This window comes from Xyrauchen texanus, chromosome 4 (assembly GCF_025860055.1).
Source record: "Xyrauchen texanus isolate HMW12.3.18 chromosome 4, RBS_HiC_50CHRs, whole genome shotgun sequence".
Lineage (NCBI taxonomy): Eukaryota > Metazoa > Chordata > Actinopteri > Cypriniformes > Catostomidae > Xyrauchen > Xyrauchen texanus.
Genome location: NC_068279.1, coordinates 53,379,850 through 53,395,492, shown reverse-complemented (window position 1 = coordinate 53,395,492; position 15,643 = coordinate 53,379,850). Strand labels below are relative to the sequence as shown.

The 15,643-nt window shown below is 39.2% G+C and overlaps 1 protein-coding gene across 1 annotated transcript in view; it reads right to left on the bottom strand.

Moving 5' to 3' along the window:
- The window catches only part of pappaa (pregnancy-associated plasma protein A, pappalysin 1a), a 173,823-nt gene that overhangs the window by 28,459 nt on the left and 129,721 nt on the right, over positions 1–15,643 (bottom strand). The window contains exons 21-22 of the mRNA XM_052118971.1: positions 11,402–11,473; positions 10,113–10,211 (exon numbers count right to left, since the gene is read on the bottom strand). Coding sequence (XP_051974931.1) covers positions 10,113–10,211; positions 11,402–11,473 — 171 coding nt within the window. The remainder of the gene's footprint in view (positions 1–10,112; positions 10,212–11,401; positions 11,474–15,643) is intronic.

Here is a 15,643-nt window from a genome sequence, read left to right as displayed (position 1 = left end):
TGGACAGTGCGTCGTAAGCTGAGACGCAAACAGATCCACTTCTGCTTGGTCGTAAAATTCCCAAATGAGCTCCACCGCCTCGGGGTGGAGTCTCCATTCCCCTGGCCTCAGCACCTGCCTCGACAGGGTGTCTGCTCCTATATTCTGGTACCCTGGGATATACACTGCCCTCAGGGAGAGTATTTAACCCAGGGACCACAAGAGGATCTGGTGCGCCAGTTTGCGCAGACCCCCCTGTCGATTTAAATAAGAGACTACCGATGTGTTGTCTGTACAGACAAGCACATGATGGCCCCTCAGATCTGGGAGGAAATGTTTCAACGCATTGAAGATGGCCATCATCTCCAGGCAATTTATGTGCCAAGAGAGATGATGGTTCCTCCACAGACCCTGAGCTGAGCGGCCTTCCATTACCGCTCCCCAGCCGGTGAGAGAAGCGTCTGTCGAGATAGCAACTCGATGGCAAAGAGCTCCCAACACTGGACCCTGGGACAGGAACCAATGTTTCCTCCATATAATCAATGCGCGGATACACCGCCGCGTGATCTTGATCATACGAAGTGGGTTCCCCCTCTGAATCCCATACCACACCAAGGAAAGTGGTTCTCTGTAATGGAGAAAGCACGCTCTTCTTGGCATTGAGTCTCAACCCCAATTTCTTCATATGAGCGAGAACGACATCTCGATGCCGACCCGCTGACTGCTCTGATTCCGCCAGAATCAGCCAGTCGTCGATGTAGTTCAGAATGCGTATATGCCCTGCAGCCTGAGCGGGGCCAGAGCTGCATCTACGCACTTCGTGAACGTGCGGGGTGACAGAGCTAGACCGAATGGAAGCACCCGATATTGGTATTCTTTGCCCCCGAAAGAAAACCTCAGGAACTTCCTGTGTTGAGGGAGGATGGAGACATGGAAGTAAGCGTCCTTCAAATCTATCGTGACAAACCAGTCCTCGGATCTGATTTGAGTCACTATCTGTTTGAGTGTGAGCATCTTGAATTTCAATTTCATGACTGCACGATTCAGCAAACGGAGATCTAAAATTGGACGCAACCCCCCAAACTTTTTTGGAACAATGAAGTATCGGCTGTAAAACCCCGATTCTCTGTCGGGGGAGTACACCTGTTCTATAGCTCCCTTTGCTAAGACAGACTCTACTTCTTGCTCCATTACCAGAGCCTGCTCGGGATGTACTACTGTGAGTAACACCCCTTTGTAACTTCGGCGACCTGAAGCATATTGGCAGGAAACAACCGAACTGACTGTTTTTGAACCCCCCTCAGAGGGCTCACGTCTGACGCAACGTCGAGTCGACATTGCGCCGAACTTCTGCTGGATACCACTGCACCCCGATGCACCAAGGGTGGCGGGGTTGGCAGACTGGTCCCATGAGGATCCCGAAGTGGAGCGGGCACCGTATTCTGAGGTGTACACCGCTCGTACACCGATGGTCTGACGTGCATAGCGTCAGGACCTTTTCTGAGCCGAAGCCTTCTTAGCCGTAAGTACGGTCCTCAGATCCGGCTTAGACTTAGCCGACTTCGGCTGAGAGCGTTGGCTAGGTCCCCAAGATTTATTCGGGGGAGCACGAGACGCAACACTTATTTTCTGTTGCACACGGTGCGAGGAACTTGGCTGGGGATGCTCACGCCCAGCATCCCCAGGGGGATGGACTCGGCGAGGAAGGAATTTTTTAAAAGCCTCAGATTGTTTTTTATTTTCTTGAAATCTTTCAACAACCGTATTCACCGAGTCACCGAAAAGACCAGAGGGAGACATAGGGGCATCTAAGAAAAAAAAAGAAAAGCTCGCTCTTTATCTTTAATCTCTGCAAGATTTAACCAAAGATGTCTCTCAGTAGCTACGAGGGCTGACGAGGCGTGAGCAGCTCATTTTCGTTATGGCTCCCATATTAACAGATTACAGCTTTCACATTGTGAGCAGGAGCCATGAAATGCACTGTCCCAGAAGTATCCAGGACGTAGCAGTGAGTGGAGAGTTTGGACATTGAGCATTGAGTAAGTACATTTGTAAGCATTGTAAGCAACATTCGTAACAGTAAGTAGTTTTAACAAGTTACAGCGTCCCCCCAGCAAACTAGAGCAGAAGGGATCAAATATTGGTTTACCATTTATCACACGCTGAAACTTTATTTTGACTGAAATTTTACAATATGGAATCATGTGTAACGGTGCAACAGTCACACGAAGTCCTCTTTGATACCTGAACTTCTTCAGAACATTGAATGAAACAAAATGCAGGTGTCTTGAGTGTCATTTTTAAATATTGGGACTTGATACGGTGTATAAAATCCATCAGCCCTGCACGAGACTCGAAACAAACAGCAAAATGTATCTTCTTATCTGCACTTGTCATAAACTCGTGTTAATTGGGATAATTTCATTTAGTTTTTTCACTTGATTTCTCAAGTCGTCCGAGCTCATGTGCACAGGCATATTGCCAATGCATTTAAAGACACATTAGATGTTACATTTTTATTTACAATTCAATATTTTTTTATAGAATTGCTGAAAGTCTATACAGTATGTAATGCATGTACAACATAAGCAACTAATTAAATTACTAAAAAAATTAAGAGTAGGCCTAATCCCTTACTTTGTAATGCATTACACCCAACACTGTCTGGGAAACATAGAAGACGTTCATTTAACAGCTTGAGTCATATCGATTACGTTTATTCTGACTCTCTGTGATTTTTAGAGCTTCAAATGAGAAATCTCCATTCACTTGTATTTTGACATTTACATTTACATTTATGCATTTGGCAGACGCTTTTATCCAAAGCAACTTACAGAGCCCTTATTACAGGGACAATCTTCCCGGAGCAAACTGGAGTTGAGTGCCTTGCTCAAGGACACAATGGTGGTTGCTGTGGGGATCCAACTAGCGACTTTCTGATTACCAGTTATGTGGTTTCGACCACTACACCTACACCACCTTGTCCTATCCACCATTTTAAGGACCTACTGATCTGAGATATTGTTGTATTTTTCTTCAAATGTGTTCTGGTAAGGAAAGAAAGTCATACACACCTGGGATAACATGAGGGTGAGTAAATAATGAGAGAATGTTTATTTTTGGATGAACTATCCCTTTACATAATCAAATTCTGCGAGAAAGTTACCATATTCAGCACTCTAATACAGGACTGACAACCATACTGACAGACAACCAAACAACTGTTGAAGTTCTTCTTCTTTAACTTGGGTAACTTTTGTTGTTCTGGTAATCATAATATTTTTTCTGTACGTCTTTTCTCTGAACCTAGCCTATTTCCAGGGATGAGACATTTTGCAAAGCCGAGCTGAAATATTTGCTTCAATGGCTGCCAGGACAGACCATCTGGCCACTGAACAAGGTGATTCATGTAACATTGGCTGCTCAGGGAGTCAGCTTTCCCAACATTAGATACAGACTCAATCTTTTGAGTATAGGTTGCTTGCTATTTCCTGACCCAAGGAAAATCCCAGAGGTTTAAGGATTTTCTCTGCAATAAAATGTTTTTTGAAGCACTAATGCAGAGTGGGCATTGTGGCTTTCATGTTCAGGAACCCCAAGCTTGGCATAAAGACTATATAAAAAAGACAGTATTTTCAAAATACCTCAAGTTTGAGATTCAGTTTTTGAATTAACTGTCTAATAAGAGATGGTAAAATCAGGTTTTTATCAGGTATGACTTACCAAAGTCAACTACAAAACATCAGGTGTGAAAGTCAACACAATTTCGGACCTGGAGAAATCTTGTGCATCCGAGAACCACTGGACTAATTGTAAATAGTAAATAGTCTATCATAAATTTGACTAATGGCGGCCAAGCACTTTTCACAACACACATCGTCTGAAACAGCCTCACTGAAAATTATATTTTCAAACTAACATTATGTGATATTGTTACAATGCAAAACAGCCAAAAAGCTCTTGCTCATCAAATCATGAATTAATGCATGACTTTACCTTGTCCTATCCTGCTGCTGCTTTCCTGACAACTATGTAACATTCTATCAGGACGGAGGAGGCACCAGCAGTCTGGCTTATGGTTGTAGAACAATTTAACCTTTTTCCAACGCTGGCACATGGTCAACTCCCACTAAGATCCCTGTCTGCTTAATGACGTAGGCCGCACATTGTGAAACCCCCCAAAAGCATCCTCTTGTAGGCAGGATTTAATGAATCATGGCTATTCATACACTCACAATCTGAGCATATGTCAAATATTTTACACAGAAAGCCAATCAGCAGAAGAAAGCTCTGAGCTGCCTGGAATTGTAAAGTTTTCGTAGTATTTAACAAAATTCCCATGCAAGGGTAGATACCGTGAGGTGCAATTGAAATGATTTGGCACAAAGAAGACCAGGCAAGAGGGGAATGCTCTAGATATTGATCAGTACTGTGCAGTGGCAACCTTCAAAGGAATCATCCATATCACATAACCTGATCAAGTAGCATGCAAAGAGTATACTAAAGTATTAGCTACTATTTAGAAGTTACAGTGTTGTGAATCACTTAAGGGACTGTTATTCATTTTCATTGGTTATGCTACTGTATTACGTGTAGCTCGTTTTTACATAAGCAGTGCATTCTCAAGTTTTAATTTAAATGATTTAATTGATATCATGGTGCTTGTTCATGCTGTTTTCGTTATTGTTGACAAAATCAAAGTACCCAACAAAGATTTCGTTAATAATTGTATGAATTCCTTAAGTTATTAATTGTTGTGTTGGTGTGCATTTGATAAAAAACTCTATGCAACTTTCTTGCACACCCAGCAGCCTCTGTCACTCATGTCACCTCAAATCATCAGAACTCATTGGAAATAAATTACTTCCGGTTACTTTTTTTGAAAGTATGAAAAACTCTTAACATCCTAGATGGTCTAAATGTGAAGAATTCAGAACAGATTCACTTCTAAAAAGTTAGCATATTATCACCTTAATTCTTTCAACTGAAATTATTTGTCAGTTGGGTCAGAGCAAAATTGACTAAAATTAATATATACATTAATAACATCATTAAATATTTATCAAATTTAAAGGACATTAAAAAGACATAATGGTGTTCAGCTGGCCTGATTACTTCCAGCCCTGTTCAATCAAATCAACACCTAAATAGAACTTTTTCAGCAGCATGAAGTTGTCTAAAATGTCTCACCCAGTAGCACACTATGCCAAGGTCGAAAGAAATTCCAGAAATGATGAGAAAATATGTGATTCTAATACATAACATAAAACAAAGGCAATCAGAGTAAACACAATACAGTTTTTGAATGATATATAATGTTATATATTGAAGCAAAAAAATTATCCAGTGCCAACTGGGGATGTGTGAAAAACTACCCCCCATAGTTGCTAAATAAATTGTCATAATGGGGTTCAGCTGGACTAGACACAACCAGGCCTGACTACTTCCAGCCTTGTTCAATCAAATCAATCCCTAAATAAAACATTTTAAGCAGTATGAAGTTGACTATAAAAGGTCACACCCAGTAGCACACTATGTCAAGGTCGAAATAAATTCCAAAAATGATGAGAAAAAGGGTGATTCTAATACATCAGTCTGGAAAGGGTTAAAAAGCTATTTCAAAGGCTCTGGGACTACAAAGACTGACAGTGAGAGCCATTATCTCCAAATGGAGAAATCTTGGCACAGTAGTGAACCATCTCAGAAGTGGCCGACCTTCCAAAATTCCTCCAAGAGCACAAAGGAGAACATTCGGTCATCAGTACGTGAGTTGAAGCTCAAGCGCAACTGGATTATGAAGCAAGACAATGATCCAAAGCATAGGTGTAAGTCAATCAGAAGCTAAATTAAAGTTTTGGAGTGGCCTAGTCAAAGTCCTGACTTGAACCCGATTGAGATGCTGTGGTAGGAACTTAAATGGGCAGTTCATGCTTGAAAAACCTCCAATGTGGCTGAACTAAAGCAGTTCTGCAAAGACGAGTGTGCCAAAACTCCAACACAGCGTTGTGAGACTGATCTCCAGTTATCGGAAATGTTTGGTTGCAGTTGTTGCTGCTAAAGGTGGTACAACCAGCAAATAAGTTTAAGGGGGTAGTTTATTTTTACACACATGGGTGATATAGGTGTTGGATAACGTTTTTCTTCAATAAATAAATATATTTTAAAACTGTATTTTTTTTTTTTACTCAGGTTGCCTTTGTTTTATAATATACAACTATTAGTTCCAGTCTTCGAATCTGATTGGATGAGAGACGTTCAATGTGGACTGATGGTCTGACACCATCAGCACTCCCACACCTCACTGTGTGTGTATCACTCTGTTTGTGTTTGTGCTGTTCTAAACTAAAGTGTAAGAGCAGTGTATATGTGTTAAGAGTTACTGTATAAGTGTCTCTTACATTAATTTGTTTAATTTTTGACATTAAATATGTGTAGCGTATTTAGGGTATTATGCTATTAGCTTAGCTGTAATGTGTTGACAATATGGCGTCGGCAGTTTGCGCATGTGCGGTTAGTTACCCCGGAAGTGTCTCTTTAGAACTTCCCGTGAACTTTCATCAGCCCAAAACCAGTGATTTGTGATCTGGGTCAACACTAATGAAAACAGTTTCATCGATGCATATGAACGTCACCGCGTTTCAGAATGCACAAACAAACAGTAATCAGTTAAAGTGCCCAGATTCTTACACCAACATATTAATGAATTTTGGTATGATAAATGTACACTGCACGGGTTAAAGTGTCGTGTACATTACCATTATTTGTAAGGAAAACAGTATGTGTGAGCTAGAAATTAAATGAAACGGTCATATTTCTACATTACTATGTAAGGAAATTCATAATGGAATCAGTTGTGTTTGACAACCGTTATAATTTAGATAAATGACGAATAACTAGATTATTTGTCTGAATAAAATTCTCCACCATTAAACCACCTCGTTGTATCAGCTCACAATTTATACTGTAGGGAATTAGCGTTAATAAGATAATTATGATTAATTATCTTATTGGAGTAATATTAATATCATGGCTTATTGACAATAATATTACACATATAGGTATAGCTTGGAAGTTAAATCTTTTAGAAACAGGAATGATATTATTTATCAAATTATACCAGTCAAAATATCTTTAAAAGGGAAATATGAATAATTAATCATAACTCGTTATAATTAATTATGAACATTTGGATCAGTTAATAGAATTAACTTGATGTAGCTGAATTAATATTACGATCAATTTATCTGTTCGTCCAGTGAACACTCAGTATTGATTGCCTATCAATTCTCAGAAAGGATATTTTTCGTGGCCACATAAAAAAAACTCTTTCTTAGCATGGATCTGTGATCGAATTGTTAAATTTACGTTGATTTACAAGCAGACCAGAATTAACTTGCAAGATAGTACACAAAAGTTTATTTAACTAAGGCACGAACATATAACTAATCTAAACAAAAACATATACATGAAATCACTCATACATGGGAAAGGGAAAAGTGAAAATATTATGAAACCGAAGCAGAATGGGGGAAATGCAGTTATGAAAATAATCATTTGACCAGTTGATAGGACCATCAAGTTCTGAATTAAAAAGCACCTTTTGTTACAAAGTGGTTTACCTCTTATACTAAACATAGGTTCAGTTAGCTACTGGTACGATACTTGCAATTGCCTTGGCTGTTGAGAGAGCCCAGTCGCAGGAGGACGGCTTGATGGTTACTCGAGTCGATGGTGTTCCAGTTGCAATCAATTTCTTCCGTGATGAATGAAGAAATTATGATGAACTGTGGTGTTCATTGACTCTATGGTCAGGTAGTTACAAATGGCTTGATTTGTTGAGGCCCGCCAGCCTGCGACCTCGGACCAGATGGTCCCGGTCCCACACGAACCGCAACAGAGGAAGAGAGTGAGGGGAAAGAGAAAATAAGAGGTGGGACGTGTCTTTTAACTTCTGTTTGAGGTCCCTCCTCTCAAGTCTGGCTTGACCAAAGAGAAAGGTGCAATTTCCAAGCGGGAAATGTTCCTTTGTTTTGAAGCTGACTCATATGCATGATTGGGGTTAGTTTAAGCCCCTATATGCTCTGATTAATATAGCAAGCATACAATGCATGCTGTCAGAATTTATATATATATATATATATATATATATATATACTTTGTGCAGGATGTCACACAATGATTAATTTGGTAGGAAACATGATACTAAATAATTTTACATTAGGTGATAGTCCTGTCATAAGTCATTCATAAAACAGTATACAGTACAAACAACACTACAAGACAGTAATGATCCTATACACAATGTCCTGGGGATATACATGTGAATTTATAGAGTTTGTCTTATGTGGAAAAAATTGCTCTGGCATGCAGCTAACCTCCCTCACTTGGAATGTCACTGATGTCCACTAGTTGCTGGACCTTGTTAAGACAGTGTAAAGGCTTGATAATGATCAGTGGGGGAACAGACATAACAGAGCCGGCTTGGGCCTACTTGGACCTTTGCTTGTTACAGTCTTGAGACATCTGTTGGCTTATTCATTAAATAATGAGTAGTGGGCCTACTTGGACCTTTGCTTGTTACAGTCTTGAGACATCTGTTGGCTAATTCATTAAATAATAAATAATTGTGAGTCTGATTGGTCCAGATGTTACATATGTTAACCAGCAGGTTGTGGCAAAAGATCATTTGTGTGTCTAATATGAGCCAGTTAGGTAAAGCGAGGTAAAGCGAAGTGAAGGTGCATAAGACATTGTTTACACACAACAGCTCTTCGTGATGGCTTGTATTACAACTGCACGACTAAAGCTAGAAAATAGCTTTAAACGGCTTTAAACAAACAATTTCAGCATTACAGCTCATCACAGCTGGGAGACACAATAAACTGATTAAATACAGAACTCAAGGTGCATACCGCTTACTGAAGTTTCCACATTGGAGGAAAAGTACTGTTCAAAATGGTGGAGACGATTGTGGTTTCTATAGTGAATAACTCTTGCACACTGGCTACTGTGAAATAGGGAGAATTAACCTCATTTGGATGGCTATTTTTCCACTGAGAAAGCTGATGTTCAGAAAGCTGACAGCATCTCTGCTTCGGTGTAGCAACAGGTGATCACACACGCTCCGTCGCTCTCTCTTTCTTTCTCTCTCTCTCTCTCTCTCGCTCTCTCTCTCTCTCACACACACACACACACACACTCACATCCACACAGCACAAGCAGTGATACTATTTCTGAAGTGACATTTTTGGAATTACTAATGAAGGCTTGGACGCATCATTTGGTTTGAACCAGCAATAGCAGATTCTGATCCATCACGTAATAAAGTAGTTCCATGCACAAATGCATTTTTATGACCATTCTCAGTTTTTCCTAATTTTTTAAAATGTACTTGTTCATTGAACACTTGCAATCGTGCTATATGGTCCTATGTCAGCACTGCTGATGTAGGGCCATATCGCACTCTTGCGAGTGTGATATTGCTTAATTATATGTAGTTTGAAAATCAGGAAGGGAGCAACTACTTTTTCACAGCACTATAAATGATGCCATTACAATAGACCAGTCTGGAGAAACTCATTTAAATGAATTGCACAGCAGTGGTGGTCCACAAATAGCTGTACAATCACACAAAAAACAAAGCTGAAACATTTTTGTAGACTTAATGAACAGACTTATACTGTATGTCCATCAGTAATAAGTACTGATTATTACCTGATCAGATGTATAACTTAGAAAATACACTGGAATATACGGTGCATTTCTGTTTTTTATTTTTGCTACTAAATGCATAAAAAATTAACTCAAACTTTCTATAAACTTCTAATAAAACTTTCTGCCCCTAATATGGAAAAGTTTATAAAATCCGATCATTCACTCTTCCTCCGAAGCACTCATTGTGCTGTAGTTCAAAATAAGTGAACAGATCGTGGGCAACCCATGGCCAGTGTGAGATAATAAATTAGGTAACATCTTAAGTTAGTATCTTAAACTTGTCAATAGATCCCATTTCTATTTTTTTTTTTATTTTGGTGGTAGATTGAATGATTTTTATGATAATTAGATATGCATAATAGACAGATGAAAAAAGGACTGCTCAGAATAGTGAGGAAAGTTCTAGACGTGTACAGTACCTTCTTAGTCTTGACAGTGGAATGGCAGCAGTCGCCTCCATCATAGTTGCAGTAGGCTCGGTTGTTGATGGCGTCACAGTAATTGTCACCCATGAAAGGCTGCAACAAAGACATAGAGAGAAACTCAGAGCTCAACTAACATGAAAAATGCAGAACATATACTGCATATGAGGAGCACCGTTGTAACAGCTTCACAAATATAGAATTGACAGTGATGACAAAAAAGAAACCTGTAAAGTTGTCTAGAGGTCTTTTGAGGTCTTACTTTTTACAGCTGATTAACTTCTAGTTATGTGTTCCTGTATTTTTAAGATTTATTCTGGAGATTTACAATTGCCCCTTCTTCTGTTGTACTGTGAACATGTTTTTTAATATTTATTTTATAAACTGAATGCCAAATAATGTTTCTGTGGTAAAACAGATGTATTTAACATTTATCCATAGTTCCTTGCTGAGTTCCAGCCTAAGGTGGTTTGCTGGTCTTAGATGGCCACCGAGTTGGTTAGGTGGGTCTGATGGCTTTAGAGGGGTTTTGGTCACTTGTCAGCTGATCTGGCTGGGAGGCCAGCCAAACCAGCTTGAACCATATATGGCAACTTGTGCTGGTATTTAACCCATAATATTCCTTTAAATTTGCCCTCCTTTTTGCTTAATTTTCAATTAATATTAATTCAACATTTATAAATTTACTGTATTACAAATCTTACATACATCTGCGTACATGATTAAAGCATTTAGTAATATTTAGTAATTCTAAGATTATAGTATCAGCAAATTTGTCTTCATAAGGAAAGATTCAGGAAAGGTTTCAGGGTGTCCTGTCAGAATCAAAGTTTCCTAGATTGGGCTACATTTAAATAAATAAATAAAAAACTGTGATAAAATCTGTGTTTAAAATCTCCACAGGGTATTCAATACATGCAATCGCCTTTTTACAAAAGAAAACAGGAAATTTGAATTGACGCACTTGGCGTATGCTTTCTTACAAAACAAAAAAGAACATGTATGAGGTAGGTATTAATTACTTAAAAATGTGCAGAGATATTGTCAAGCAGAAAGGAAGAAGGGAAAGACAGGAAGAGAATAGCTGCTTCAAGGTACATCATGACATCACAGTTGTTCACAATTGTACATGTACTGACTATAGCGTAGAGCTCCTCTACATCTTCATAATCTTCAAAAATCTTCTTGGGCCTCTGCAAATGGAGGTCAAGTCAAGAGTGTTGCCAGTGAGGGAGGGAAGACACAGGATAGAGGACTGGATTTTTACATGTGCCCAGATGTCTTACCTCACATCCCTTGATGCAGTGGAGGACTTCTGGATGGGGGTACCACTTCAGACCCATGGTACAGACTATGTGCTGTAAGAGACATGAAGAAGAGGTGCTAAGAAAGCTAAATTCTCTAATTAACCCAAAACGTAAATACAAATAAATAATACTAATCAGCATAAAACAAAGGTTGATGTATCATTTCAAGTATGTAAAGCCTCAATGCATTCTTGAATTATTGTGGTGGTAACAAACCTCAGTATTCAAGTTGGCGATAAAGTTTCCTTCAAATGTCTCTGCAATTAAGCCGGATGTGAAATGTCTATAGTTTAACTAACTTTAATTAACTTGCTTCATACTTCATATTGTTTCTGCCTTGAGAGTCGTTAACCTGATAAGGGAAACTGTGACCGCAGCTGAAGCTTTTGATGTTCTCTGAAGCATCCCTTGCGGCAATGCTGTGAATGCCATGTGCACATTTATGGCATCATTAATTGCGGGCTGACATATTTCGGAATGCAACACACAAAGTCAAACTTGCAAAGCTAGTAGCATCTATGTTGTCTGATATATAGGTTTTTGTTTACCCCTCACACCAACCACGAAAAAGCCAAAACAGGATTGTTTACTTTCATATTTTCATGCCTTTCAGCTTTTGCCAACATGACAATAAATAAATAAAAAATACAGGATCTGAATTCAACATCTTGTGCAACAGCTTGTTACCATTTTCATAAACATAATTATGTGAACACATAAATTACAACTGTTTAAAGCATATTTGTCATCCAGTTATGAAGGAATATTACAAATGCCTTATGCATGTATACAGATATGTTCATTAGCACGTTCTTATGAGAAAAGAAGAAGAAGAAGAAGAAAATGTAGGTTTGATATTCGTCCAGCGAGACAGATATTATGCTGTCCAACAGTAAAACACTGTCTGACCTCTCTGACTCTTAAACATTCCCTGTCCCAGTTACACACACACATAAAATATACAAAATGCAAACCTCTTCTTGTGCTGTACCCACCACTGCAAACTCAGGTATATTTAATTTCATGCCAGGCAGCAAATCAATGAAAAAAAAAAGAAAGAAAACTACCATGAGTGGATGAGAACAAAAAACACTGAAGCACTTCAGAAGAGCTGATGCACCAGTTATCAATAACACACATGTGTTGTGTTAAACTATAGGTTTACCCCAATTTGCTAAATGCAATAACTTGCTCTGCCTCTTAGACGACTTTCCTTTTCAGTGGAATATCTCAAATACCTAAATTTTTTTCTCCCTACTACTCCAACCACTCCTTTCTTGTATTTAACCAAATCTTGATGGATCAAATCAAATCTCGCACTTCATTATTTCTTGTTAGATTAAGGAGGCGGAGTTAGAAAACTTCAAACATTATGCATAATGATGGAAAGGCTGCGTTTACCATTCTGACTGTTCACATCAATTACAATACACTAGTATCTGAGGTGACTTGCTAAAGAACACAATGGTGATAGTGCCTTGCTGGGTTTGAACCTACACCGTATGGTTACCAGCCCAGAACTTTTAACATCTTAGCGATACTAACCCAGAATGCAAAAATATTTTGCATGTAGCAGTCTTCAGTAAATAAGTTTAGTGACATCAGATTAGAGGACCTCAGGCTGATTAAATCCAATGTATGTGGTTGCATCCCTATCTCTTGTCCCCTTGGACTAATATGACATCATCGTCTGAATCAGCCTATATTAAATTAGATCGGGCATGTTCTCTTCTCTTGGCACTCTTTTCCATTGCTCCCGAGATCACTTTTAGCTCTCAGGCCATTTAATAAAGGTTTGTGTTATTAATTAGAGGTTAATATTAGTACTCCCCTTTGCAGACTTGGCATGAACAATCGACTCGTCGTGGTGCTGACATTACGTAAAGGCCACGGTCTGCCAAGGCTGCCTAATGCCAGTGCATCAGCAATGTGTGCAGTCATTTTGCTGATGTCAGGGAAGCTAATAAGTGAAAAAATAGGAGAAGATTCTTAGTAGGTCAGCAGTGAAACCTGAAACGAAATGCTCTTGAGGGTGATTCATCATGATAACTGATTCACACGGCCAGCGTCCCGACTCAGCAGGAAAAATAACACAGCGATTAATATATTGAGTAAGAATTGGAAATGAGACTCAGGATCAGAATGAACGATTGCTGAAAGAAATGTGGTTTGTGGCATATTGATGGTATGCCTTAAGGGCTGGAAAGAGTCACCGAAACTTGGCAATCATGTTGTGCAATTGCAAACTTGCTTTTCCACTTCTATCTGAGCACCTCATTTGACTCCTTGGCTGGTATGGATTTATAGGAATATCTTGCAGTGCCAGCCAACAAACACAGCATGACCATAGGCATTAGCGCAGGTGTCAATCAGCAAAGCTCTCAGTTTGGGAGCTGATGGGACAGGGCATGCCCTTGCGTGGTGAGCAGAAGGAAACAGGTGCTGTGGAATTCAAACATCATCGATTGACACAAGGTGCCTAGAGCTGCAGGCTGTTGAGAGAACAGAACATTATTGATCTCACCTCAGCCAACCCCCCAGGAACATTTCAGCCATATTGATTCGGCTTCCTCTTCCCCTAACACTCTGTCTCCAGACTCAAATTACGGCCCAGTGAAAATCATATCAATTACACAAATCAATCAGAAATGTGTTGTTTCATTTCTCTGCTGAAAACTGCCTTACTTGCCACAAATAACCATCCAAACACAAGGGGGAAATAAATAACAAACTGATCACGGCTTTTAAATTTGTTTCCAACTCGTTCTAGCAACTTTGATCAATCCCTAATTCTCTCATTTTATGGTGCTGTCACACTAGAGCTTTTGGTGTGGACCCTAGTCCATTTGGTATCAAAATGTGTTTGTTTGCTTGGTGTAAAAGCTTTTTTTTTTTACCAGACACAAGTTAAGTCGAACAGGTGGTCTGAGGTTCAGTTCGGTTCATAATTGGCAAGAAAGTAATCCGTCCCAACTTGCAGAAGAGAACAGATAGTTTGCATCTTTGCATGCTCCCGGTCACACAAACATTTCTGACAGCTGCTTGTCTCCAAATAAATTACCTTTCACTATTGCATTCTTTGCTTTTTTTTTGCAGTGATAAGCGAGGCAGACAAATACAAGTGCCATTTAGGCTGCGTCCGAAGCCAAAGGTAGCTGTCTTGTTGCCTCACTGCACTATCAGTCAATGACACAACATATAGCGTTTGTGTATGAAGATCCCTTCAGAAACTGGTTTCGGACAGGCTACTGAGGAAGCATAAGTTCACATCGTTGCTAGGATACCAGCAACTGATTATCACCCTCTGGAGCCCACTAATGTTAACTTGTGTCTGCTTTATTCAGTCCAACCAATCCACAATGGTATAATAATCTAGCACAAAATCAAGAGAGTTGATAATCAAGCGTATATTTCACAACTACAATACTAATTTCTCACTAGAAAATGGATAAAAAAAAACGTATATTTATACACAAATTGCTATTGAGCACCTCTTCGGCTGCCCTTTTTTTCTTCAGACCGCCATGAGCCGAAAAATACATGGAACTGGCATCTTTTCTTGCGTAATCTAGCTACAGTAATGACCAAGAAATTGAGTTTGAAAGCCGTCCTCGATGAACTGTGCATATAAATAATCCACAGTGCATCACACATCATATTTTCCTACCCGCAGCTGAATCTGATGTTTACAAAACAGGTGCTCAGTAACAGCCTGAAAACTACCATCAAAACACCCACAGTCAAAAACAGCAGTCAACGCTAAACCATTGTAATACTTTGGACAGGTACATTTATATAAAGCTGTTTTAATACTGCCTGTAATAGGGTCATTTTTTAAATTATAGTGATTACAGACAGCTTTTAAATTTTACGACTTGGCCGCTGCCTCGTTGCGGTTCAAATGAGTTCAGAGATTACTGTAATCATACTGTACCCTGGTTTACCAATGCAAGATAATTTGAAAAGCCATGCATGCCTGAGTATGCAGATAATGTAAAGCAATTTAACAAGGGCTGGCAGAGACGACTACGACGTTCGGCTGAAAGTTAAAAATGTTGCAAATGTATGCTTCAAAACAGCCAAGGAACATTAAAATTTGAAAGGGATAGTTCACCCAAAAATGAAATGACATTCTTTCTTCACCAGAACACATTTGAAGAAAATTTGAAAAATATATCTTAGCTTAGTAGGTCCTTAAAATGCAAGTGGATGGTGATCGGA